The sequence below is a fragment of the Thalassophryne amazonica genome, chromosome 9 (genome assembly GCF_902500255.1).
Source record: "Thalassophryne amazonica chromosome 9, fThaAma1.1, whole genome shotgun sequence".
Classification (NCBI taxonomy): Eukaryota; Metazoa; Chordata; class Actinopteri; order Batrachoidiformes; family Batrachoididae; genus Thalassophryne; species Thalassophryne amazonica.
Genome location: NC_047111.1, coordinates 61,656,808 through 61,683,678, shown reverse-complemented (window position 1 = coordinate 61,683,678; position 26,871 = coordinate 61,656,808). Strand labels below are relative to the sequence as shown.

General features: G+C 41.1%; 2 protein-coding genes across 4 annotated transcripts in view; both read right to left on the bottom strand.

The window, feature by feature from the left end:
- The window catches only part of coro6 (coronin 6), a 105,475-nt gene extending 103,267 nt beyond the window's left edge, over window positions 1-2,208 (bottom strand). For 2 of the 3 annotated variants that reach the window (XR_004562686.1, XM_034178197.1), the window contains exon 1: window positions 2,053-2,207. The gene's annotated coding sequence lies outside the window, so the exon portion shown is untranslated. Of the gene's footprint in view, window positions 1-2,052 lie in introns of all 3 variants that reach the window. The other variant, XM_034178196.1, reaches the window with a different exon arrangement.
- Window positions 2,209-4,516: 2,308 nt separating this feature from the next.
- ssh2b (slingshot protein phosphatase 2b) overlaps window positions 4,517-26,871 on the bottom strand; it is a 71,612-nt gene continuing 49,257 nt past the window's right edge. Inside the window, 11 exon segments of the mRNA XM_034178195.1 lie at window positions 4,517-8,102; window positions 8,336-9,380; window positions 12,207-12,249; window positions 12,252-12,406; window positions 12,562-12,708; window positions 12,849-12,895; window positions 13,280-13,353; window positions 13,356-13,407; window positions 18,013-18,106; window positions 20,462-20,632; window positions 20,634-20,654. Of these exon segments, the coding sequence (XP_034034086.1) occupies window positions 6,804-8,102; window positions 8,336-9,380; window positions 12,207-12,249; window positions 12,252-12,406; window positions 12,562-12,708; window positions 12,849-12,895; window positions 13,280-13,353; window positions 13,356-13,407; window positions 18,013-18,106; window positions 20,462-20,632; window positions 20,634-20,654 (3,148 nt within the window). The 3' untranslated portion in view covers window positions 4,517-6,803.

The following is a 26,871-nucleotide window of genomic DNA, read 5'->3' as shown; positions in this document are numbered from 1 at the left end:
TGCTGCACTATATTGCACATTTTAGTTTGACCACTCCAAGGCCCATCCTGCTGTTTAATCAGCATCTTGACATGCCACACATGCCAAGTGGATGGATTATATTGGCAGAGGAGAAGTCATCACCAACATAGATTTTTACCAAAATTGTGAATATATTTCAAGAGAAATAAGCCTTCTGTTCGCCTGAAGTCTCATCTTTAAGTGTTGAATTTACATTTTTATGTCCACCAAGCACGTAATAAAATCATTGGCATTCATTTATTTATTTGTCTGTCCCTTGATTAAACTTTCACCACAGATAGATGCAACCCAGTCTCATGGCATGTTGTGATTCAGCAGCACGAAATATACATTAATTTATTTGTTCATGACATTGTCATGAAAAGCGCCTCATTTTCATCATGGCAGCACAAATTCATTCTAATACATTCTGTGGTGGCTGCACAAAATTAAAAGTAAAGCGGGGGGGTATGGTTAGGGTGGGAGGAAAGAGTAGGATTAGGTTATGGTTAAGGTTGGGGGTAGGAGAAGGATTAGTAAGTGTTTAAAAAATATATATATATCACAAAAATTTGAATCATTTCATGAAGGGAGCATGAAAAAAAAATGTGAGACTGGACTGGATAGATATTAGGCCATGGAAGACTCCATTAAATTTTGGAAGTGATCTGAATCCAGATCAGAATTTCACTGAGACTTTTATGGATTACGTCAAAACTAGTTCATGGATACAACACAATGTAAAACCAAGATCAGGAAGACACTATTGTGTTTCAGCTTGTGAGTTAAATATCAGATAACATCTTGGACCATTTCTGGTCCGTATGCAATTATTGCATTGTGCTGTGGAATCCAGATCCAGGTAAAATCCAGCTCATGATGTGAATCACATCTCTTTTATTTTGAGTCCTCATCAACCCTTGGTGGACATCAGAAATCTTGGATTGCTTTTGTTGTTGTATGTGTCAAGTCACTAAAGACAAGAACTCATTAATTACACCTTTGACGATTTTAAGTTTCGGAAACACACTGTACAAGTTCATTGACAGCTCTGGAACTACGGAAGTATTTCATTTCCATAAATTTTTAAGTTTTGAAGAATGGACCAGTTGTCTGCTTGGTGAGCGCCATCCAGAACCCATGGCAGTTCCACTGTATTGAGGATGCAGCAACACACAACATCAGACTATTTGACTTACAATATCTTCAAAACACAACAAGCAATTTCAATCAAACATTGTGAATAAACTCATTGGCGCGTTGCTTCATAACACGGGTCATGGGTAGGACTAAGGTGAAGGTCATCTAAAATACATTCATGACAGTATGTCAGCAACAAGAGGCTACAGTGAAATGCCGATTTCTGCAAGGACGTCTGCTGTCCGGGTGCTAACAAAAACACAAGCTCTCTGACATCTACCACAACAAATGAAGCAATACATATATATATTAGCTGGCAGCAGTGAGTGCAGTCATTTGGATGACTTGTTTTGAAAAACCGTTTTCTCACGCAAGGTCAAAAGGCGGCGCACTCAGAAGCTCGACTGCTAACAAAGTTTTAATGTGATTAAGACTGTAAAAAAGTGTTTGTCCTAGGGTTAGGGTTTAAAAAAAAAGAAAAAAAAAAAGAACATCAACAGTGGCAAACAAACTTTCCAAGTTGATTTTCATGGTCTGCTGAAGAGTCACGTTTCAATCTTGGCGAAAGCTTTGATAGATGCGATGCGCAAAACTACCTAACAAAACTGTGACCTGTTCCTTTAATCCTGCTCCATCAGGTGAGTGTGTGTGTGTGTGTGTGTGCGCGGACGCGCGCGCGAGTGAGAGAATGACACTGCCACTTTCCTAATATAGACAAGACAAACGGGGCCAGCGGCTCCTCCCAACCTGCTCCCAAATAGTCGCAAAAACAAACCGACACGTCTCGTTAATCGCACGATTTGGCGCTTAAAACAGGCGCTGCGCAAAGTGCGCAATCACAGCTTCGTCATATCCGAAGCAGAACGCACTTTCCGCGCAGTATCGAGCCCGCTGCGGCGCAGACACACTCACCTCAGACCCCGAGCTCCTCCTGGACACCTCTCAACGTCTCCTTTGTTAAAATAAAAACTCTTCTGTGGGTCGAATCTCCGCGATCGGGAATTGCGAAGTCGGCGTGGACTTGAGAGGCAACTGGACAACTACGGGGAAAGAGGGACGGGAACGTGGCGTGCAGAGGAGGGAGGGGGGCGCTGGCTATTTTGGAAAGGGTTCCGTCAGTTCAGGGAAACGCCTGTCGCGCGCCCCCGACGGGTCACGATCAGAGGATGAAGCGGTTTAATCACCCGACACCCGACATCATCACCTGCACAGGTGAGCCGCGGTGCCTTCAGGTGCACCTGGTAAAATGCTGCAGCCTGAGGTTTCCAGAATAAATGTGCTCGTGCGCACGCAGGCGCTGTTGTTGCTTTAATTGGGAGCACGTGGGTGAAAGGAAGTAAGCAGAAAATGCATGAATAATCAAAGTCATTTATTTTTTGTTTACTGTGTCAGTAAGCATTGAGGGAAGGGCGGAGTTTGAGAAGAAATCCTCTCCCTCTAATCTGAGGTGATGGAGTTCAAGTATCAGCAGATAATTTGAGCAAAACGTTGTTTTAAGATTTTGACACCGGTATCATATGAAGCAACTCCTATTTTTGTTGGTATTTAAAGTGCGGGGGGGGGGGGGGGGGGGAGGGCTATTGTTGCTGCTTTGGTACATTTTATTGCCTTAATCAAAAGGAAGTCCCTTCAGCTGCTCCCTTGTTTTCCACTCGGGTTCACCACAGCAGATCCGAGGTGGACCTGCATGTTGATTTGGCACAGGTTTTACGGCAGATACCCTTCCTGATGCAACTCCACATTACATGGAGAAATCAGGAGTGGGGTTTGAACCCAGAACCTTCTACACCAAAACCAACCATCGCCAAGCACATGGGATGAGTTCATCAGTGAAATCACCTGCTGGAGTCCGCAGCTGCTAAGAAAGCCTGCACCCCCTTGACACTTCATGTCTTTGGACACCACTGGCTTATAGGCCATATTAAAAACAAAGATCTAATAAAAAGTACAAAGATTTTTCAAAGTTTCAAGATGGCAGGAATGTTCATATGGAGATTAGTCAGGCTTCTTCCTCAGTAGGTTGTGGTCTTGGATAGGCTACATCCTCAAACAGAGGTCTGATAACCAGGAGCTCATCTGCTTTGACCATTCTCAAAGTCAGATAGCAGCAGCTCAGAGAGAGCAGAATCAATCAGTCAGAACCAACAAAGCACATCAAAAAAAATAAGAGGATAATAATGTGGTTACTAGCAGCTAACCCTTAGCCTCACTAACACACTCAGAATTTAGACATGATCAGCCTGAGACCTGCTCCGTTAGTAGTAACAAAATTAAGAAGTAGAGGAAAAAATGTTTCAGTATAACACTAAATGTTAGTCATACAAGAGGGAAAAGAGATGGGTCCTGCTTCCTAAAAATGCAGAACACAGGCCAGGACATAAGGTTTAATTAGGTCAGCCAGATGAGGCACTATTCCATGAAGGAGTTTGTATATTGGTAACAAAACCTTAAAATCTGATATTGCAGGGACAAGAAGCCAGTGAACAGAGGCCAGAATTGAGGTAATATGGTTAAACTTTCTGCTCCTAGTCAGAACTCTAGCACCAGCAACATTCTGAACTAAATACAGACCTTTAATGCTGGACTGCAGGAAGACAGAATTGGACATTGTAGTCAACTAATCTAGAAGAGACAAAGGGATGGATCAGTCTCTACATCAGCCATTCACAGGCTGGGACGAATTGTCTCACCATTACACAGGCAGAAGAAAGCAGACAAGTAAATTCTCTAATGTGTCGGTCAAAGGACAGTGTGGGATCAAAAGGTCATCCCATATCACTGTGACAAAACACAGGATTAGTGTTAGCTGTTCAAACCAATGGCTGTGTCCCACAGGACCAATGACCTCCATCCTGGTCTTGTCTGAATTTAAAAGTAAGAAGCTGCCAGACAGTGTTAGCATGTGTGAGAATATCTGCAGTTATTAGCACATACAACTGTGTTGTCGGCGTAACAATGAAAAATAATTCCAAAACATCTGCTCTTTGGGGGCAGAATAGTTTTCTCACCAGAAAGCTTCTCACTCCTGCATGTGAGATGTAAAGAGCAAAGTGTCAGGCACTGATGCACTTGTGAGTTAAAGGGAACAGAAGAAGACTGATTTGTTCATCTCTTTAGTCCAAAACACGTCCATGGCTAATTTAGTGAGTAAATAAAGGCCCTTTGCACCCTACATTACGGTCAGATTACAGTCTAAAATAGCACAATGGAGATGGACACAATCCAAATGCACTTTAGACCATGCACCATGGATCGTCAAGATAGTGCACTAGAATTTTCATGTCAAGGAAACACTGATCAATAGCTCACATTGCACTCTGATTTGCTTTAGGGATCATGTTTCCCAATCACATAACAGTGATGAAACCTTTCAATAGTGGAACCTAAATTCTCTTTAATATGTCCAAACTGAACAATAACCACAGGACAGTTTAAGTTTTAAAGAGACAAATCAATATAAAGAATGAGCAGCACTCCTGATAGTTTTTCTAATTCAGAATTAAACAAAGATACTTTTAAACCAACATTTTCCTTGTGTTGAAACCAATACAATGAGAACTTTACAAGCGTGCACATACAGCAAAACCACTGGACCTTCTATAATCTCTTGTTTTAATAGTCACAGTTGCAGCACGTGATATAAAAGAATATTTACAGTGAGTTTAAAATCAATGGGGGTGGGAAATCAAGTTTTAACACATCTGTCAGGTGCTACTATGTCTGCTCCCCAAAAGTAGCAAACATACATTAAAAAAAGCCATATTAAAATGAAAAAGGGAGTAAAGTGCAAGTATGACAGACGTCCCTGTACAGACATTTCTGGTCGACTGCAGAGAGCTTCACTTGCCAGTCACAGGCACATCCCAGATGTGTACAGAAGAGACAATCGCTTAAAAGAAGAAAAAAAAAAAAAGTAAAGCTGTGCTAAACATTCAAACTGAGACATAAACCAAATATAAAATCATATGCACTTCTTAAAATGTCACAATATACTCTTACCTTTACAGCCAAAAACAAAAAATAAAACATTAAATTCACAAGTTATACCCAAATACCCAATCACCAGGTTTGCCCTTTAACACACATGTACACACAAAGTGGTATCAAAATGTAGGACAATTTAAAACAGAGATGTGTAGATGTCAGGAAAATGAGTCATAAAACGGTTTCTGATGGCAGACATTCCAGAAATCCAGGGTCTGACATCTCTTCAGAGCAGATTTGGTTCAGACTTAATGAGGTATTGTGTAGTTAGAGAAAAAACAAAACAGGGTGCCTCTTTCCTCATTAAACTAGAGTACAAGAAAACATTTTCACTTGCTTGAACACGTGCCACTGGGCACATGCCCTTCCAGTTATTTCACATACACACAAATCCAGCGATTAGACATCTCCCAGCTATCAAGCACGTTAATGTGTTTCTGAAGTTCGACCTGAGCTTCCTTGTCGATAGATGCATATACCACATTTAAAAATCAGTCCCAAGCAGCATCAAAATGAAACATCTGGAGCTTCTATACAGTTTTCTGACAAATGTCTGCCAAAGTTACAAACTTCTGATTTGGAGTTATTGTTATAGTTGAAATATTTTTTAACAGTGACAAAGGTTTTCTGCAATTTACCGAAATTCCAGATGTGGAGGAGTGCCACTATATGCAATCATGCCTTTGTGATTAGCATTAACAGATGCAGTTATGCCAAATCCATTTACTGTGGTGAGTGTGACTACATAGTAAGACTGTGCTGATCCAGTATATTAGATTTTTTTTTTTCAGTCTATTATCTGACAAAATTTCTGGATCAGATATTTTCTTTTTTTTTGGGGGGGGGGGGGGGGGGGGGGGTCTGATCCAAAACTAATTTTGCATATCTGAATAATATTGTGGGCTATTTATGTTTTCCTTTAGGGGAACAGTCTGAGTTGATATTTTATTAGATGACTAGGTTTGAAAAATGTATCCAGTCAAATGTATTCATTTACAGGTTACATGTGTTATGCTCAACCTATGCCAACGCTTGCCACGGTTAGCAATGGCTTAGTTCTTAATATGACACGTTAGTTTTCAAACATCGTTTCGATGCAACAGTTGAGTATAAATAGCAGTATTCCCCACATCTGGAAACCCGGCAATGTGTCAGATTGCACCAGGAAGCCATCCAGTAAAATCAGCACATCTACAGATGAACAATGATGAAATATAGAAAAGACGGGAGGAAAAAGAGGCAAGATTCCACCTAACATCAAGTCAGACTTTTCAATCCACTAACAGCAATAAAGTAAACAAAGATTAAAAAAGGCTAAGTTTTATTACTGAATGTGCAGACTTGAGCACATTCACATTTCCAATGAGTTACCAAGTTGGATGACTGTTTTTGCTGAGTTCTTTTACAAGTGTTTAAACTACAGTGTGTTTTAATGCCTTATTTGACCTGGAACCTTCAGAGCCTTGTCACTGTTCTTGCATCAAGACAAGTATCTCTTAGCATGGATTTCACAGAGGCTCTTGGCAGATCTGCAGGGGAGGAAAAAAAAAAAAAAAAGCACAAAAACTACTAAAAACATCCTTTAAGGCAACATACATTGATTTATGTTGAATAAATCAAACATATGCAATTAATTTCCATCTCTCACAGGTACACATGAGCCACACACACACAGTGAGTTACAAGGTGTGGTAGAGGGTACTGACAGTTCTTTTCTTTAGCCGCCTCAGGGGGTGAGTCCTTCCATATTGCTGCTTCGTCATCATGGGCATCGGTTCTGGTGCGATCAAAGAGTCTTGGCCAGAGTTGGGGAGAGTACCTCTTGGCTGACTTTGATTTGAAGGTGGAGAGACTTCTGGTGACTTATCTCCAGCTTCAGAGAGCCTCTCCGTGGGAACCATGAGGACTTCTGCTTGTCGAATGGGCAAAGGAGGACAGTTGTGGACCCGCTGTTTTTTGGACTCGTCACTAACTGTGTGAGCCGGAGGTTCTGCTGAGCACAGGGCTACAGAGGCTCGGCTAGACCCCCACTCACTCAGGTCATTGGCTCGAAGCTCCAGGCAGCCGAGTTTGGCCAGAGAGGCTGAGCGCTTCATCAGAGATGGAGGAGTCAGCCCTGCCCTGCGAATCAGAGTCTCCACCTCTCTGACTCTCTTCTGGAGGCTGCTACCTGCCTTCCTTGTGGCTCTGCCATCCAGCCCAAAGACCTGGTCCCAACACCTGTCCTTACAGAGTCCGCCCATGCTGACCTGCTGCAGGAAGGCACCGAGTTTACACAACGTCTCCCAAGTCTCCCTCATGATGGTGTCACTATGGGGGACCTCTGAGTTGTCCCAGTCAGTGCCTGATTCAAGTTGTGTGACTCCTTCTAAACACAGGAAGTTCACAGATGCAAAGGGCGATTGAGCAGAGTGATGGAATGACGACGAGGTAGAAATCAACCGAGAATCAGCAGGCTTGAGTGTGTGTGCTTTTGTGCTTCTGCTATTTACTAGTGAACTAACAACAAACTTCCCACCATCCCCCTCTTGCTTTTTGGGCCCAGTGCTAACTACCAACCCCTGTGAACATAGCGATGCATCCTGGGTATTAGGTACCACTGGAGCGCTGACATCAGCTGAGAGACGCTGAGAGAAGGAGGGGGCGGAAAGCGATGGCGGTGATGAGGAGGGCGAAGGACACTCATGCTCCTGTTTCATTCGCTGCTCCAGCTGCCGTGTGACCCGCCGGACCGAGCCCCTTGTCCAATCACTGTAGAGATGAGGAGGAGCCGCCACTGCATCCTCCTCCTCTTTGTTTTTCACATTCCCAACTTCCTTCTGTAATAAAAAATCTCTGTCCTCTGTTTCCTGCTTTGACTTCCTTATATCCTGTTCCCGGGAGCCTGGAGGCCCTGGCTGGCTGAGAGGGTGAAGAGATGACAAGTCTGTGTGCACCACGGGCTTCAGTCCTGTGACCTGTGCAGGAACAGCAGTTTCCTACAAAACAGGAGTACAAACAAAGATGAGCTGAAATGTAAAAGGTATCACAGTACCTAGTTATTCAATCTTTACGCCACCAGGTGGCATCCTTCAGTTAAAAATACTAACATCACTTCATCTGTCTGAACTACTTTTAAGTTTGAGATGTCCAGCATAGCACATTCACACATGAATACTACTCAGTAAGAACTGATTTTCAATCCTGCATTAGATTAAAAGGAGAGTCTTACCTTTATGATCTCCTCCTCCTTTCCCTCTCTTGAGTCCTCCTGTCCAATCACTTGCTGCTCCTTGCCACAACTCTTCGGTGGGGGCGAGTGTTGTCCTGCAACACAGTGAGGCTGGCCATCTTGAGTCATACCCTTGAACTTCTCTCTGGCACTGAAAAAGTTAATGTGATCTGCACTGGGGGTGAACAATGCCTCATCTTGAATAATGGCACCAGGGTGGCTGACGGAGTCACAAGTGGTGAGAGAATCAGATGAACTGTGTAAAGATGACGCACAAAAAGGTTTTTCACAGTCGTTTTTTTCGGCAGGCACTGGTGCAGACAGGCTTTGGGCTCCGACCTGTTGTGTGCTTGGTGTTTGCACCATTACAGGCTCAGGCACTGGTATCTGTGGCTCATGGCCAGGCTTTACCACAGGCGAGTGGATCTCCTTGTCTGTGAAGACTTGAGTTGGAGGCAGGGCAATGGTAAGGGAGAGGTGGTGAAGGGATGGGGGTGGAAGAGGTTGGCCCACGACAACTTTTTCCACAACAGTCACCACAGAGACGTCTGTCTTTATAAGTTCAGGCACCACAGTGGCGGCTCTTGGCTGGGTCTGAGGCGGCGATGAGTACTGTTCCTCCGAGTCACATACACCGTTGGAAAGCGGAGGTGACACTGGAGGCACAGATCCAGCTGTGGCTTCAGTATAGGGGGCATTCAGCTGATTACATCCTACAGCAGAAAGACAAGGACTCTTAGGGCTTGGAGCTCCAGCATCATGTGATAAAACCATCACCCCATCTGTTGATGAAGAGCTGAGCTGATTGGACTGGATGCCAGTACCAGGCTGGCAATCAGACTGGGCCCCTTTACAAGCCCTTAATGAAGCGCCCGCAGATTCCAGCAGTTCCTTCACAGAAGGACCAGGTGTGTTGCCGGCCTGGTTATGGGGATCTGAGCGGCCCAGGCTGTGAGGTTGGGCGTGGGATTTGGACAGAGGTTCATGGTGCTCCGAGAGGTCACTATCAGAGTGAGATCGCCAAAGTTTATTGTGTCTTTGTTTGCTGCACGAGAAAGGGATAAAGAAACAAAAATACTAAATACCTCCAAAAACAACAAAAGAAAAACACTTCAACACACAACATTGTAAAAGGTTATCAGTCAAAATTGTTTCTCATAAATTTGCAGTATGTTACAAATTATTTCACATACATATGTGTGTGTATTTTGATGTAAGTCACAAAATACCTAATATCTGTATTGCCGGAATTTCAAAATTAACCACTAAATATGCCAAAATAAAATACAAAAAACCCTCATCTACCAAAGCAGTTATGATCTTGTTTCAGACACTGGTTCAACAATTACTGCATCTGACATACAGTTAACAAGTACTGTATTTCCTTGATTAAACGCCTGACCTTGAATGGAGGCCTACCTCATTTAATGGGCAGGTCAAAACTCCATCTGAAAAAAAATAAGCACCTGCCTTAAATAAGCACCGGGCATTCTGTGCATTAAGAAGGATTACATTTGGCCGAGTCACTCTTAAGGTACCACTATGGAGTGTTACCTTAAAATCCTAAAGCCCGATTTATGCTTCTACAACTCCATCCGTGGCCATGCAATGATGTGGAGTGACCCTTTCAAAGATCTCCGTCGCGTTGGTGGGTGTCATAATGCAATTTAGGGGGTGCAACGTGAAGAACAAGGCAAGACTTTATTTCCGCCTGCACCTCCTCTGTTCCTGTATATTCTATGGTTCTTGGTTCCCCCTCCCTTTTTTTCTCGACCAATTTGTCCGTAAACGAGATCCACTTCCTTACACAATCAACCTCCAAACAAACGTTATGGTACATGGAATATCCCTCCATGAATTGCGGGTCATTTGAGCAATATGTGTAGTGTTTTTTTTTTTTTTACTCAGTTGGTCATACAGTGCATCCCGAAAGTATTCGCAAGGCTTCACTTTTTCCACATTTTGTTATATTACAGCCTTAGTTCAAACGTTTTTCCTCAAAATTCAACACAGACAAGTTTTTTTTTCCTTTTTAGATTTCTGAATATATAAACACACACACACACAAAGAAATCACATGTACATGAGCATTCACAGCCTTTTTCATGAAGCTCAAAACTGAGCGCAGGTGCATCCTGTGATGTTTCTACAGCTTAACTGGAGTCCACCTGGGGTAAATTCAGTTGGTTGGACATTGATTTGGAAAGACACACACCTGTCTACATATAAGGTCCCACAATGGACAGTGTGTGTCAGAGTACAAACCAAACATGAAGTCAAAGGAATTGTTTGTAGACCTCCGACACAGGATTGTCTTGAGACACAAATGTAGGAAATGGTACAGAAACATTTCTGCTGCTTTGAAAGTCCCAATGATCACAGTGGCCTCTACAGCTCTGGTCACAAACCCGCCTCACGAACCTCTGTGGCACCAACTCCACACAATAATTATTTTAACATAACTTTACATGGGAGTGTACACAAAACTGTTTTAACATCTGTTGTGTGGCAACATGAAATGTGTGTGTGGAGTTGGATAAACTGGGTTTCAAAGTTTTTAGCCTTGATGTATGTAAACCTGTTATAGCAAGAGCCCAGACCCAATTATATGACAGAAGTGACCAGGAGCCTCATGTACAAAGCATGCCTACACGTAGAGGTAATGCTGGGAACTATTAATGTGAAAACATGAAGTCAGAGTGATGTGCACTCTAGAAACACACTGATGAACAATTATCATACCCACGTGTTTGCAATTATATGGGTGGACGTAAAAGCATGTGCAAAGTGTTGAGGAAAATGGCACCAACAACACCCGTGTTAGCGTTGTTAGAGGACCTTGCAAATGGTGCAATCCGACATGAGCGTGTATTTGGGGAACGCAAGGATTTACTTGCAAATGACTATGACTGGCTCATGAGCCAATTTCAATTACCAAAGCCAGTGTTACTGGAGTTGCACACAGAACTGCGGCCGGCCCAGAGAGCAATACAGCGAGGAGCCAGGGGTTGTCTGTGCCCACACAGGTGCTGACCACACTGGGCTTCCTGGCAACAGGGGCATTCCAGCAGGAGCTTGCTGGTCGCTCAGTAGTGTGCCAGTCAACATTGCGCAGAGCCATGCCAGCTGTGTGGAACGCAATCATCCGAATGTCATCCAAGTACAACACATTCCAACATTAAAGCGCAATTTGCAGCGAGAGCCATTTCCCTAATCTAATCAGAGCTATTAACTCCACACATATTACTATAACAGTGCCATCACATGATGAATTTGTTTTTGTTAATCGGAGACATTTTCATTCCATCAATGTTCAAATCATATCAAAATCCACAGAATACAAGGAATTTAACTAGTTTGAGCTGCACTCTCTCTGTACAGCATATATAAACATCACAGCTAGGTGGCCTGGTTCAACGCATGACTCATTCATCCTGACTAACAACATGGTGAGGGCAGTCTCATGCTTTTTTTTTCATGGTCCCATCACGAAATAAGTGACATTTCCATGACGCAGTTTTATATTTTACTTTTTCTAACCCTAACCATAGCGCAGTTGTCTCATTTCCCCTAACCATAACTCCCCCCCCATTTCATGCTCCCATCTGGCATGTGCGTGATGAGCTAAAAGTTTATTCACGTAATTGTTCTGAATAAAACCAGCGTGGGTACATTTGGGCATGTGTGCATACGTTTTTTCTGTTCTTTGTTTTTTGATGGTGAAACTAGAGCTCAACAGCCCCCAATTGTCTCCCTGTGTTGCAATCACATGACATTTTATTAGCTGTAGCTCATGTGCCTCAAAAACACAAACTTTATACTTGATGAAATAGCAATTGTGCATGAAGAAGACAAACGGGCTTTGGTATACCTGGCCAGCAGTATGCCCTGATACTCCTCCAGCTGCCTCATAAGGAGGGGTTGGGCTTGGCGATAGCTCGCCTCTCCTTGACATGATTAAAAGCTCTTTGTAAGTCCCAGCCGTACTCTTTCATGGCGTAGGCGATCACCGTGGCTGCAGAGCGGCTGACACCCATTTTACAATGCACCAGGCACCTGGACCCAGCTTTCCTAACATTCATACAAATCATGCATAAATAACAGAACCTTAGTGCTACATTGTGAAAATGTTTAAAATCATACTTGGATAAAGCAGAGACAAGACAGAGGACAGAAAACACAAGTGCCATGAACCAAAATAACTCAAGGAGGCTTCTGAGACTCACTTGGCTCTAGATATAAACTTGTAGGTGTCATTCCAATAGGCAAGCAGGTCAGTGGCCTCCTCATCATAGACACGGATGTTGTGATACTCGAACAGGCCAGGGAAAAAGTTATCGATCTCTCTTGTTACATTCAGGATATACTGAACTCTTAGCAACGATGAGAAAGGACAGTGAGAGGGGGATTGCATGAAAAAGAGTGTAACACACGACATTTCATTATCAAATCATCATTTATGGTTTAACTGTAATTTGAACATTCTATTGCTTCTCCTTTCCTTGCACCTTACCTGCTCTTCTGTAACTCCTCCAAATTGGATGCATTCCACTCAGATCCCTGTAGGAAAGAAAAGCAATCCTCAGACTAGTTGAGATGCTTCAAGTCAGAACATAATGCTTTATCTGAGCAGCAAGATGAGCCCGATGTCCAGTGTTTTCTCCAGAACAAACAAGGATAAAGTACCTTAAAATTACATGACAAATTTCTATCAGACTTTGCTACATCAAATTTAGCATTTTCCTAACATGGCTTACATCTAAGACAAATTCTGACAGACTTCAATTAACTTGTGGCAAAGTTTCAACAAAATACTTTGGTATTATTTATTTTTGTTGATATTCATTTTATCTTTCCAATTAGATTTTAATCTTGTGCAAATGAGCAAAGTCAGACTCATGCCAAGTGTAAAATGAAGCATGTTGTGCACCAGTATCAACCAACCAAAAAGACATGATCAAAGATCTCTGTTGGACTGTCCATCTGGCCCAGAATCACAATCATCTCATTGTCAATGACTCTTTGAACTCTCGCAGGTTGCATGTCATGTGCATTTCCAGCTCTGTTCGAATCTACAAGAAAAACACCCATTACCATGAACAACAAGAATGCTCAGAGCACAATATATCCCCCGCTGGCAAATGGTGCTTGGTACAAGTGCTTGTTACATTCTGAAAAAAATTTCAAATTCTTGTACCAATTTCCACAAAAATTCATCTTAAACACGTGAGGAGTTGATTTCAGAAAGCACGCACCAACTCATGAAACTTGCAATGTCTAGATTTGTTATTCAAGGGCCATAACACTGCCAAAATGTGTCAATCTTGTACAATATTACAATATCCGTATTATGAACCTATAACAAGGATTTGTACCAAGTTGCATGAAAATTCATCTAAAAGTGTGAGAGGAGTTGATTTCAGAAGGCAAGCACCCAAGCATGAAACTGATGGAGTCTCTTTGTTAATCAAGGCCCATAACTTTGGTAAAATGAGCACAACTCAAATGACATTAAAAAAGGCATATTACCAACCTACCACAAGGAATTGTAGTTTCCCTAAAATTCCAACTACAACCCCTGGCAAAAATTATGGAATCACCGGCCTTGGAGGATGTTCATTCAGTTGTTTAATTTTGTAGAAAAAAAAAAAAAAGCAGATCACAGACATGACACAAAACTAAAGTCATTTCAAATGGCAACTTTCTGGCTTTAAGAAACACTAAGAAATCAGGAAAACATTGTGGCAGTCAGTAACGGTTACTTTTTTAGACCAAGCAGAGGGAAAAAAAATATGGACTCACTCAATTCTGAGGAAAAAATTATGGAATCACCCTGTAAATTTTCATCCCCAAAACTAACACCTGCATCAAATCAGATCTGCTCGTTAGTCTGCATCTAAAAAGGAGTGATCACACCTTGGAGAGCTGTTGCACCAAGTGGACTGACACGAATCATGGCTCCAACAGGAGAGATGTCAATTGAAACAAAGGAGAGGATTATCAAACTCTTAAAAGAGGGTAAATCATCACACAGTGTTGCAAAAGATGTTGGTTGTTCAGTCAGCTGTGTCTAAACTCTGGACCAAATACAAACAACATAGGAGGTTGTTAAAGGCAAACTACTGGTAGACCAAGGAAGACATCAAAGCATCAAGACAGAAAACTTAAGCAATATGTCTCAAAAATCGAAAATGCACAACATAACAAATGAGGAACGAATGGGAGGAAATTGGAGTTAACGTCTGTGACCGAACTGTAAGAAACCACCTAAAGGAAATGGGATTTACATACAGAAAAGCTAAACGAAAGCCATCATTAACACCTAAACAGAAAAAAATAAGGTTACAATGGGCTAAGGAAAAGCAATCGTGGACTGTGGATGAAAGTCATTCAGTGATGAATCTCGAATCTGCATGATATGGGGCTGCATGTCAGGTAAAGGCACTGGGGAGATGGCTGTCATTACATCATCAATAAATGCACAAGTTTACGTTGATATTTTGGACACTTTTCTTATCCCATCAATTGAAAGGATGTTTGCGGATGATGAAATCATTTTTCAAGATGATAATGCATCTTGCCATAGAGCAAAAACTGTGAAAACATTCCTTGCAAAAAGACACATAGGGTCAATGTCATGGCCTGCAAATAGTCCGGATCTTAATCCAATTGAAAATCTTTGGTGGAAGGTGAAGAAAATGGTCCATGACAAGACTCCAACCTGCAAAGCTGATCTGGCAACAGCAATCAGAGAAAGTTGGAGCCAGACTGATGAAGAGTACTGTTTGTCACTCATTAAGTCCATGCCTCAGAGACTGCAAGCTGTTATAAAAGCCAGAGGTGGTGCAACAAAATACTAGTGATGTGTTGGAGCATTCTTTTGTTTTTCATGATTCCATAATTTTTTCCTCAGAATGAGTGATTCCATATTTTTTTCCCTCTGCTTGGTCTAAAAAAGTAACAGTTACTGACTGCCACAATTTTTTTTCCTGATTTCTTATAGTGTTTCTTAAAGCCAGAAAGTTGCCATTTGAAATGACTTTAGTTTTGTGTCATGTCTGTGATCTGCTTTTTTTCTACAAAATTAAACAACTGAATGAACATCCTCCGAGGCCGGTGATTCCATAATTTTTGCCAGGGGTTGTAAAAACGTGAGAGGAGTTGATTTTCAGAATGCAGGCACCAACTCATGAAACTGACGGTGTCTAGGTATGTTAATCAAGGGCCATAACACTGCCAAAATGTGTCAATCTTGTACAATATTACAATATGCATATTACCAACCTATAAAAAGGACACAAAGTTCCTCCTAAAAGCATGAGAGATTTCAGAAGGCTTATACCCTTTTTTGGACGGATGGACAGACATATGGACAGAAACTGCCATGACATAATCCCCCTTTGGACCTTCGGCCAGCGGGGGATAAAAGCCAAACTTGCAGATCAATCATTTAAGAGAATGGAATGTCAACCTGGAATAAAGGCACCAATGATTTTTTCTTGGCCATATGATAAAGCCAAATGTGCAAAGGAGCATTTAAAATGTAAATTAACATGTAATCCATGTTATAACATGATAATAAAAAGTAGGGGTGTAACAATTAACCAATACGAATGGAAAATGTGTTTTAAAGTAATAGATATGACTACATCAATACAAGGACATCTGAGCTGATCTCAATGTACTATGAACTGCTTGATGGCTTGACTTTATTATAAATCAGATTTTTATTTTGCTGAAAGGGAATTCAACGTGACAGATCACAATGGCAAGAACCTGAAAACGGTCCCTGGTCCTTTATGAACAACGTATAAGAAGGTACGCTACGGCACTTTTGGCTTATTTCGAAAAATAATTGTCTATATTAAACAAATAATTGTACCAGATTGCACTGTATCACACCGAATTAAATCTTTCCATAATAAAAAACATTGTTCCTGAATTGTATAGTAAGGGTGTAACAATATGTGTATTTGTACTGAACCGTTTCGGTACGGTACAGGGCTGTGCACAGGTGAATTCGCGTTGCATGCATTTACATTCAGTGTTGCCAACTTGGAGATTTTCTCAGTAAATCTGGAGACCTTCCAAACCCTCTTGACGTATTTTCTCAAGAGACTAGCAACAAATCTAGCTACTTTTCCTGGCGTTACTAGAGACTCTTCTGAATGGGAGGCAGAGCCTTCAGCTTTCAGGCTCCTCTCCAGTGGAACCAGCTCCCAATTCAGATCAGGGAGATAGACACCCTCTCTACTTTTAAGATTAGGCTTAAAACTTTCCTTTTTGCTAAAGCTTATAGTTAGGGCTGGATCAGGTGACCCTGAACCATCCCTTAGTTATGCTGCTATAGACGTAGACTGCTGGGGGGTTCCCATGATGCATTGTTTCTTTCTCTTTTTGCTCTGTATGCACCACTCTGCATTTAATCATTAGTGATCGATCTCTGCTCCCCTCCACAGCATGTCTTTTTCCTGGTTCTCTCCCTCAGCCCCAACCAGTCCCAGCAGAAGACTGCCCCTCCCTGAGCCTGGTTCTGCTGGAGGTTTCTTCCTGTTAAAAGGGAGTTTTTCCTTCCCACTGTAGCCAAGTGCTTGCTCACAGGGGGTCGTTTTGACCATTGGGGTTTTACATAATTATTGTATGGCCTTGCCTTACAATATAAAGCGCCTTGGGGCAACTGTTTGTTGTGATTTGGCGCTATATAAAAAATGATTGATTGATTGATGTTTGGCGACTGAACGTGAAAGTCTCTTGTCACCGAGCGGCAGCAGGTCTCCCCCTCCTCCGCTGCCTGCAGCAGCCTGTAAAGCCCTGAGCAGAGGGATATCTACAGTCCTCCTTACTCGGACTCGTTCAGCCTACTGACCTTGTTTGCTGAGCTGTGATTAAATAGTCCCCAGACTTTGATAAGCTCTGGCCTTGAGAAGTTTTTTTATTTTAATAAATGATGGCCAATTTTAATGGCAAAATAAATAAACAAACCAAGAATCAAGTTTATTTGTTGTTTTAAATATTTTAAGGTGGTTTTATTCACTTTTTTGCCTCTCCCACAATGTTTGTTTTCAAAACACTAAAATATATATTAATAAACATTAAATGATAGAAAATAAAATAAACTGTACAGAAGTAAAGGGATTCTTTAACATTAATTCTCTTTAAAAAAAAAAAAAAAATCCATATAGAGTGTGACAGTTTTGGACAAGTTCATTTTTCAGGCAAAAAAAAATGAAGGCTGAGTAAAATTGAACAGGGCTTCATGCTGGAACTGTTGTGCTGCACTTTACTTGTGGAAAGGTTTTGTTAAAAGCTGTTTACTAGGAATTTATTTTTTAGAATATTTCATACATTTGTTGTTTGAGAACATTTTATTTAACTTATTACCATGCAGCACTCTGCAATTATTTTATTTTCCTGTTTTATAATGTTACAATAAATTGCTGGTTTAAACAAGCAAATTTAGGTTTTGCATTTTGTTCCCCTACCTCAAAACCGAGGTACGTACCGAACCGTGATTTTTGTGTATCGTTACACCCCTATTGTATAGTAGTCCATGTATCAAGATAATTACTGTTTTCTAAGTGAAAGATATACACCCCTAACAAAAAGGCATGATAAACTTTGGAAGAGAGAAGACATTAAGAACACATTCAAACCCCAAACCTGAAAAACAGACCCACCTCTTTACAAGTGATATTCTCCAAGTCTTTCTGCGTCATGATCTCCTTCAAACTTGATTTGATCTGCCGCTCTGTCAGCTCTCTCTCTGTCGGTCTGCACAAACACCATGGTGTGTAAATAGAGTGTTTTCCTTCAAAAGTTTTTTCATTCCCGGTGGTACTCACCGGCAGGGTGGGAGGGGACTCAAATCATGAGGCACTCAAATACAAAAGCTAAATTTTTAGTGATGTTCTCAATATTTAGAAAATCCTACCGTAGATTTGCAGTGCTAGATGACTGGTTTAACCCCCCCCCCACAAAAAAAGCCAACCTGCATTTCATTCACTTCACAGAAACACAAATGAGCACATTAAATCAAATAAGCATATTAAAGAGATACCCGAAGTCTAGGATCACAAAGTTTTAGCATCATTAACCTCACTAATGAAAAGTGCATGGGTGCAAATCATAAATTGCTGTATAAACAAAGTCTAATATGCACATTTATTGAAAGAACTTCCTCAGTCCACACTGGCTGATCCCAGGGGGGACGTGCACCTTCTATTTTCATGAAAGTTTGACTACAGCTCCCCCTGTGGAGCATTTCAAACATAATATAGGCCAGGACAAGTAAGGTCCAAGGGCTGCAAACTAACAACTCATTAAAGCTCTGACGCTAACTTTGATGCTGGAAAGCATGATATTTAAACAGAGTTTAACATCATGCTGCTGTCAGGTGACCTTAGTCTGATGAGATAAAATAAGATGATTAATGTGTCACATCACTTTCAAGAACAGTTACTACACAGAAGACAGTATAAAGGAAAGCCATGATCAATGTACTGTTGACGCACCAAAATGATTGACATCCAAATTAATAAGTATGTGGCATCATTAAAAAAAATAATCAATTCTGGCCTGCTGGGCCACTCACTCATCCAGAACAGTGTTGCAGGGGTAACAGCTCCAGCATGGGAACCCAAACTTCTCTTACCACTTTTGGCTTATTCTAAGCCAGGGTGCCCAAGTTCGGTCCTCGAGATCTACCTTCCTGATCGAAAGGCTCATTAAAAGCCTGCTAATGAGTTTTTCATTGGATTCTGGTGTGTTGGACCAGGGAGACAACTAAGTGTCAGGAAGGTAGATCTCGAGGACCGAACTTGGGCACCCCTGTTCTAAGCCATCATGAAAAATAATTGTATGAGTTTGCACTGTATCTCACAGAATCAAATCATTCCATAATATAAAACATTGTTCCTGAATTGTATAGTAGTCAGAGAAGCTCGGTCATCCGTGAAGAGCTCGGAATAGAGCAACCACTCGAGAGCACATTGAGAGGAGCCGGCTGATGTGGTTCAGGCATCATCTAAGGATACCCCCTGGGCGCCTCCTAGGGAGGTGTTCCAGGCACATCCAGCTAGGAGGAGACCCCGAGGAAGACCCAGGACTAGGTGGAGAGATTATATCTCCACACTAGCCTGGGAACGCCTCGGTACCCCCCCAGTCAGGGTCGGTTAACGTGGCCCAGGAAAGGGAAGTTTTCTGCTGGGCCACGAGAACTATAATACTGTGGAGGAAACACTATAATGCAACAGATGAAAAAGTCCCAGTCCTTTTGTATAGTACGTGTATCCCATGTACACACCTCTTAAGAGTACAGCATGTAATACAGTCAAACGTGGAAGGTTGCTTCAGAGTAGGGATGGGTATCGATAAGATTTTATTGATATTGATTCCGCTTATTGATACAATTCCTTATCGATTCCCTTATCGATACCTCTTGTGAATTTTCTGTGTACTAAAAGTAGGCTTTACAGGTTTTCTATGTCAACAACATTTTATTGAGTCTTAAAAGTAAATAAATATGAAATTGGTCACTGGATCCTTGATCTCTGGACATAAAATCTGTAGTTTTTGCCACAAGCACTTCCTTGGAGACATTTTGGCATGAATGTCTCTCCATATCTCTGAGCTGAGCTCAGTCAGTTGCTGCACACCAGCGCAGGACGTCTCATTTTGGGAAGGAAAAAAAAAACGTTTTGATCGATTGCAGTTTGTTTGTATTACAACATTTGGAAAGAGGTGTCATTTGATTTAAACAAATTTAAATTTAAAGTTATTAATTCCGACTGGACTCTGCCTCAACAATCTGCAGTTCTGCAATTTAGTATTCCTCTACTTTCTTAATCCATTTGACCGAATTTAAACTGTCAGGAGTTGCATGACCATTATTGTATATTGCGTTTTTGTAATAGAATATGATGCAAATTAATGCACTGTATTTTTGTTCTGGAACAACCTGACACTAAACTGCACTTTGAATGCAAACCTGTTATGATAATATGGTGAGGATGAACATTTTATCAATGACCAATCAGCTATAGTCCTAATTTTACAGAGTGAAATACACAAAGAATCCAGATAATGTCTCAAGAGAAAACCAGCAACCTATACAATCTGGATACTTGCACATCAGAGAAGAGGACGGGCGAGTCAGCACGGTGTGACTGTACATCCTGCATGGCGTTCCACTCGTTGATGCGTGCCTGGTCAGAAGACACCCTGCTTTGATAGTAACTGACCCATGTGAGGAACAAGCTGCCGGGGAAGTAGTTGTGGCAACGAGCCACCTCGCATGCTTATGAGTGACTGAAGAGCAGACCTAAGAGGAGATTAAAAAAGGAAGGAAATGAAGAGGAGCAATTAAAGATAAAACTGGCATTAAGATGGAACAAAACAAAGGTCTAAGCCCGGTTTCATAAAGCAGTCTAATTTTTAAGTCTACTAAACTTACACAGTCAACAAGGGTTAGTCACCCAACATTATCCATCTAATCACCGTTTCACATTGACAACTAAACTTGTAGATTAGCCATCTTACGTTAGTCGATGATTTTCACTGGCATAATGACCTCAAGTGTGCGGCTGTCAAGAAACGACTCAGTGCGTGAGAGTTTTGCTTACTTCCAGGTTGGTTGTTGTCATGAAGTATTCGGCCTTTGTTTTTTTAAACTGGCTTTATTAACATTTATGGACACATACAAACTACATAATGATGTGCTTAGCTCTTAGGGGAGTTGATGGTCTAGTGGTTAAGTGTTGGGCTTGAGACCAGAGGATCCTCGGTTCAAACCCCAGCTTGACCGGAAAAATCACTAAGGGCCCTTGGGCAAAGTCCTGAATCCCTAAGTTGCTCCCGGTGTGTAGTTAGCGCCTTGCATGGCAGCACCCTCACATCGGCGTGAGTGTGTTTGTGTGAATGGGTGAATGTGAGGCATCAATGTAAAGTGCTTTGAGCTTTTGATGAAGATGGAAAAGCGCTAGATAAATGCAGTCCATTTACCATCTTAGCCTAGCAGTTCTTCTACATACTTACAGTAGTGTTCAGAATAATAGTAGTGCTATGTGACTAAAAAGATTAATCCAGGTTTTGAGTATATTTCTTATTGTTACAAGGGAAACAAGGTACCAGTAGATTCTCACAAATCCAACAAGACCAAGCATTCATGATATGCACACTCTTAAGGCTATGAAATTGGGCTATTAGTAAAAAAAAAAAAAAAAAAAAAAAAAGTACAAAAGGGGGTGTTCACAATAATAGTAGTGTGGCATTCAGTCAGTGAGTTCGTCAATTTTGTGGAACAAACAGGTGTGAATCATGCTTTTCTCTTTGAAAGGCCTGAGGAAAATGAGGACGTTCAAGACATTGTTCAGAAGAACAGTGTAGTTTGATTAAAAAGTTGACTGGAGAGGGGAAAACTTATATGCAGGTGCAAAAAAATTATAGGCTGTTCATCTACAATGATCTCCAATGCTTTAAAATGGACCAAAAAAAAAAAAAAAAAAAAAAAAAAAGAGACACGTGGAAGAAAATGGAAAACAACCATCAAAATGGATAGAAGAATAACCAGAATGGCAAAGACTCACCCATTGATCAGCTCCAGGATGATCAAAGACAGTCTGGAGTTACCTGTAAGTGCTGTGACAGTTAGAAGACGCCTGTGTGAAGCTAATTTATTTGCAAGAATCCCCCGCAAAGTCCCTCTGTTAAATAAAGACGTGTGCAGAAGAGGTTACAATTTGCCAAAGAACACATCAACTGACCTAAGAGAAATGGAGGAATATTTTGTGGAGTGATGAGAGTAAAATTGTCTTTTTTGGGTCAAGGGCTGCAGACAGTTTGTGAGACGACCCCCAACTCTGAATTCAAGCCACAGTTCACAGTGAAGACAGTGAAGCATGGTGGTGTAAGCATCATGATATGGGCATGTTTCTCCTACTATGGTGTTGGGCCTATATATTGCATACCAGGTATCATGGATCAGTTTGGATATGTCAAAATACTTGAAGAGGTCATGTTGCCTTATGCTGAAGAGGACATGCCCTTGAAATGGGTGTTTCAACAAGACAATGACCCCAAGCACACTAGTAAACGAGCAAAATCTTGGTTCAACACTAACAAAATTAATGCCTCGCAGATGTGAAGAAATCATGAAAAACTGGTTATACAACTAATACTAGTTCAGTGATTCACAGGATTGCTAAAAAAAGCAGTTTGAACATAATAGTTTTGAGTTTGTAGCGTCAACAGCAGATGCTACTGCTATTGTGAACACCCCCTTTTCTACTTTTTTTACTAATAGCCCAATTTCATAGCCTTAAGAGTGTGCATATCATGAATGCTTGGTCTTGCTGGATTTGTGAGAATCTACTGGTACCTTGTTTCCCATGTAACAATAAGAAATATACTCAAAACCTGGATTAATCTTTTTAGTCACATAGCACTACTATTATTCTGAACACTACTGTACAGCACTTCCGTTAAGCCTTTTTGTGCACACAACACTGCTCAGTATAGCAGTGACACCCAGAGGCTAATGTGAAAACTGTCACAAACGCATCATGATAGTCATCTGCTACAACCATGGCCAAAAGCGAAGGAAGCTCTCCTTTTGGAGGAATACGAGCTATGTAGGGGTGCTCTTGAGTGTTCCATCAAGTGGTGCTACATGATAGCAGCCACTGAGGTAAGACACTGAAGTTTTGTCGACTATAATAAGATTAGCCTCCTCTGTGCCAGGCTAAAAACTTTATTCGGGGAACACAAAACTTTATCCGACTAAGCACTTAGTGCAACAATTAACATAAAAAAATCAGCTAAGTGAGTTTTTTTTCGACTAAACAAGATTGGACTGCTTTATGAAACGGGCCCTGATGGCAGTCATTTGGCAAAAATAATTTGTGGGCTGACAGACAAGCTATTTTGAACAGACTATTTTGGCTCCGCCCTCTCGTGCACTTTGTCATGACAATCCCACCTGCTTTGTGCACCAGACGCTGTATATAAAATAATTATTTTGTAGTGGATTAATCATTTTCTGGTAGAGTTTGGATGTTGAAAACACCTAGAGCTCGAGCTTTTTTTTCTTTTCTTTTTTCCTCTCTCTCCCGCTCCATGAGCTGGAGGACGGATTTGGAACAGCCTAAAAGGTAATTATTTGTAATAGTTATACTGTAATTGCTTGGTAAAACAGTTACATGTTCATTCCTTCTTTATAAGCAGCTGTAAAAGTATGTTTATGACAGATTTAACATCTTGTTATAATGGATCAGATGAGCTCTGCTGTGTGCGCACTGACACTATCACTCGCACTCAAGACGAGCATTTACGCAGAATGCCAGCGCGCAAAGAGTGATTTTGCAGACAATGTACAAGCACAAAGTTAAAAGTTGGATCACGGTGTCAAAATGAAGATAAGCATTTACGCAGAACGTGAGCACGCAAAATGGTGATTTTGCAGACAATAACGGACAAACACAGTTAAAAGTTGGATCAACGGTGTCTAAATGATGAAGCCGCGGAAGAAATAAAGCCAGGGTTGGGCCAAACCCAATGCATAAACGTGCACCAACGTCGCATCACATGGCGCTACATGGATCATATGTGGCTTGACGTGGATCATATGCAGCAACACGACCCATTCAATGCTGGACGGAGTGGCTGATTAGAGGCTGATACCTGGCACATGCGAGGTGCTTAGAGGCACATAGAAGCTTCCTCATAGCAGATATGTGATGGACTTATACAACCCCTGGCAAAAATTATGGAATCACCGGCCTCGGAGGATGTTCATTCTGTTTAATTTTGTAGAAAAAAAGCAGATCACAGACATGACACAAAACTGAAGTCATTTCAAATGGCAACTTTCTGGCTTTAAGAAACACTATAAGAAATCAAGAAAAAAAAGATTGTGGCAGTCAGTAACGGTTACTTTTTTAGACCAAGCAGAGGAAAAAAAAATATGGACTCACTCAATTCTGAGGAATAAATTATGGAATCACCCTGTAAATTTCCATCCCCAAAACTAACACCTGCATCAAATCACATCTGCTCGTTGACATTGACCCTATGTCATGAAATTGACCCTATGTGTCTTTTTGCAAGGAATGTTTTCACAGTTTTTGCTCTATGGCAAGATGCATTATCTTGAAAAATTATTTCATCATCCTTAAACATCAGAAAAGTGTCCAAAATATCAACGTAAACTTGTGCATTTATTGATGATGTAATGACAGCCATCTCCCCAGTGCCTTTACATGACATGCAGCCCCATATCAATGACTGTGGAAATTTACATGTTGTCTTCAGGCAGTCATCTTTATAAATCTTATTGGAACGGCACCAAACAAAAGTTCCAGCATCATCACCTTGCCCAATGCAGATTCATCACTGAATATGACTTTCATCCAGTTATCCACAGTCCACGATTGCTTTTCTTTAGCCCATTGTAACCTTGTTTTTTTCTGTTTAGGTGTTAATGATGGCTTTCGTTTAGCTTTTCTGTATGTAAATCCCATTTCCTTTAGGCGGTTTCTTACAGTTCGGTCACAGACGTTGACTCCAGTTTCCTCCCATTCGTTCCTCATTTGTTTTGTTGTGCATTTTCGATTTTTGAGACATATTGCTTTAAGTTTTCTGTCTTGACGCTTTGATGTCTTCCTTGGTCTACCAGTATGTTTGCCTTTAACAACCTTCCCATGTTATTTGTATTTGGTCCAGAGTTTAGACACAGCTGACTGTGAACAACCAACATCTTTTGCAACATTGCGTGATGATTTACCCTCTTAAGAGTTTGATAATCCTCTCCTTTGTTTCAACTGACATTTCTCCTGTTGGAGCCATGATTCATGTCAGTCCACTTGGTGCAACAGCTCTCCAAGGTGTGATCACTCCTTTTTAGATGCAGATTAACAAGCAGATGTGATTTGATGCAGGTGTTAGTTTTGGGGATGAAAATTTACAGGGTGATTCCATAATTTATTCCTCAGAATTGAGTGAGTCCATATTTTTTTCCTCTGCTTGGTCTAAAAAAGTAACCATTACTGACTGCCACAATCTTTTTTTTCTTGATTTCTTATAGTGTTTCTTAAAGCCAGAAAGTTGCCATTTGAAATTACCTTAGTTTTGTGTCATGTCTGTGATCTGCTTTTTTTCTACAAAATTAAACAACTGAATGAACATCCTCCGAGGCCGGTGATTCCATAATTTTTACCAGGGGTTGTACGTTGCTCATTATTCAAATAATCACTGAAATTTCTGACAAATACATATGTGGCTCATTATTCATGGCTTTATTATTTTGTGGAACCAAGGATTTAGTTTATAATTAAAGTTGTACACTGTCACCGTATCTTTCTTCTGCATTACACTGTCTGTGATACAGCAGTATTGCATGTTATCACTGTATCATGTATAGCCCGTTTAACTATTCTTCCTCGCATAAGGTCTGAACTTCATCTTCTGCCATGCTTTTTCTATATGAAAGCTGCCTACCTGTGGCACATATGGAAACACATCAAATATAAAGTCTATGAAAGGACACTGGACATCCCTACCAGAAGCTCACAGTCTAGAACTGTGACAAGCCGGCATGTGAAGATCAGTTTATCACGAATGTGATCTAGCATGAAGTTTGATGACACAACAAGGTGGACTTGTACCATATAACACAACAACCATAACACACCTGTAATAATACTTTATCAATTCCACATTCTTTATCACAATATCCTTCCAAAAACTGTCCAGTGATATCACGGCATATACGTTATCTCTACAGAAAGGCAAGAGAATAACCAAGTATGCCAAAGTTCACAATGGAAAAAAATAAATTATATAACACCTTGAAAACTATCACAGTTGAAACAAGATCTCAACACAGTGACGATCTTGTATCATAAAAGACACCCTATCTGACCCTTTTTACCCCAATTTATTGGAGGTGGTGGCCAAGTGGTTAAGGCGCTTGGTTTCAGTTCAGGAGGCTCCAGGTTCAAATCCCACCCCTGCCACATTTCTCCATGTAATGTGGAGTTGTGTCAGGAAGGGCATCCAGCGTAAAACCTGTGCCGATTCAACATGCAGATCCACCTTGGATTTGCTGTGGCGACCCTGAGTGCAAACAAGGGAGCAGCCAAAGGGACTTACTACTGGCAAGGTTTCTAATCATGACCTTCAGGGATGCATATCTGTTAAAGTGAGAATGGAGCAGCCTTCACAAATGCATTTTACAGTGTGCATCACTTAATGCTGAAAATGACATATGATCACTTGAAGCAAGTAACCCATTAAGCAGAACTGCAAAAGTACTTTTCAGCTTCTTTAAAAAAAAGTTGTGGTTTACTGCTTTTTGCACCTATGTTCTTGTCCATGGAGAAATTGGCAGGGGTGGGGTTTGAACCAAGAACCTTCCACTGCTTTGTTTTGAACTGTTACTTGGATATAACAAATGATCAAAAACATTTTGAAAGATTACTTGCTTTCTTGCTACAGTCCATTAAACTCTGCATCTCTCATGGAGCAGCAAAGCAACACTGAAA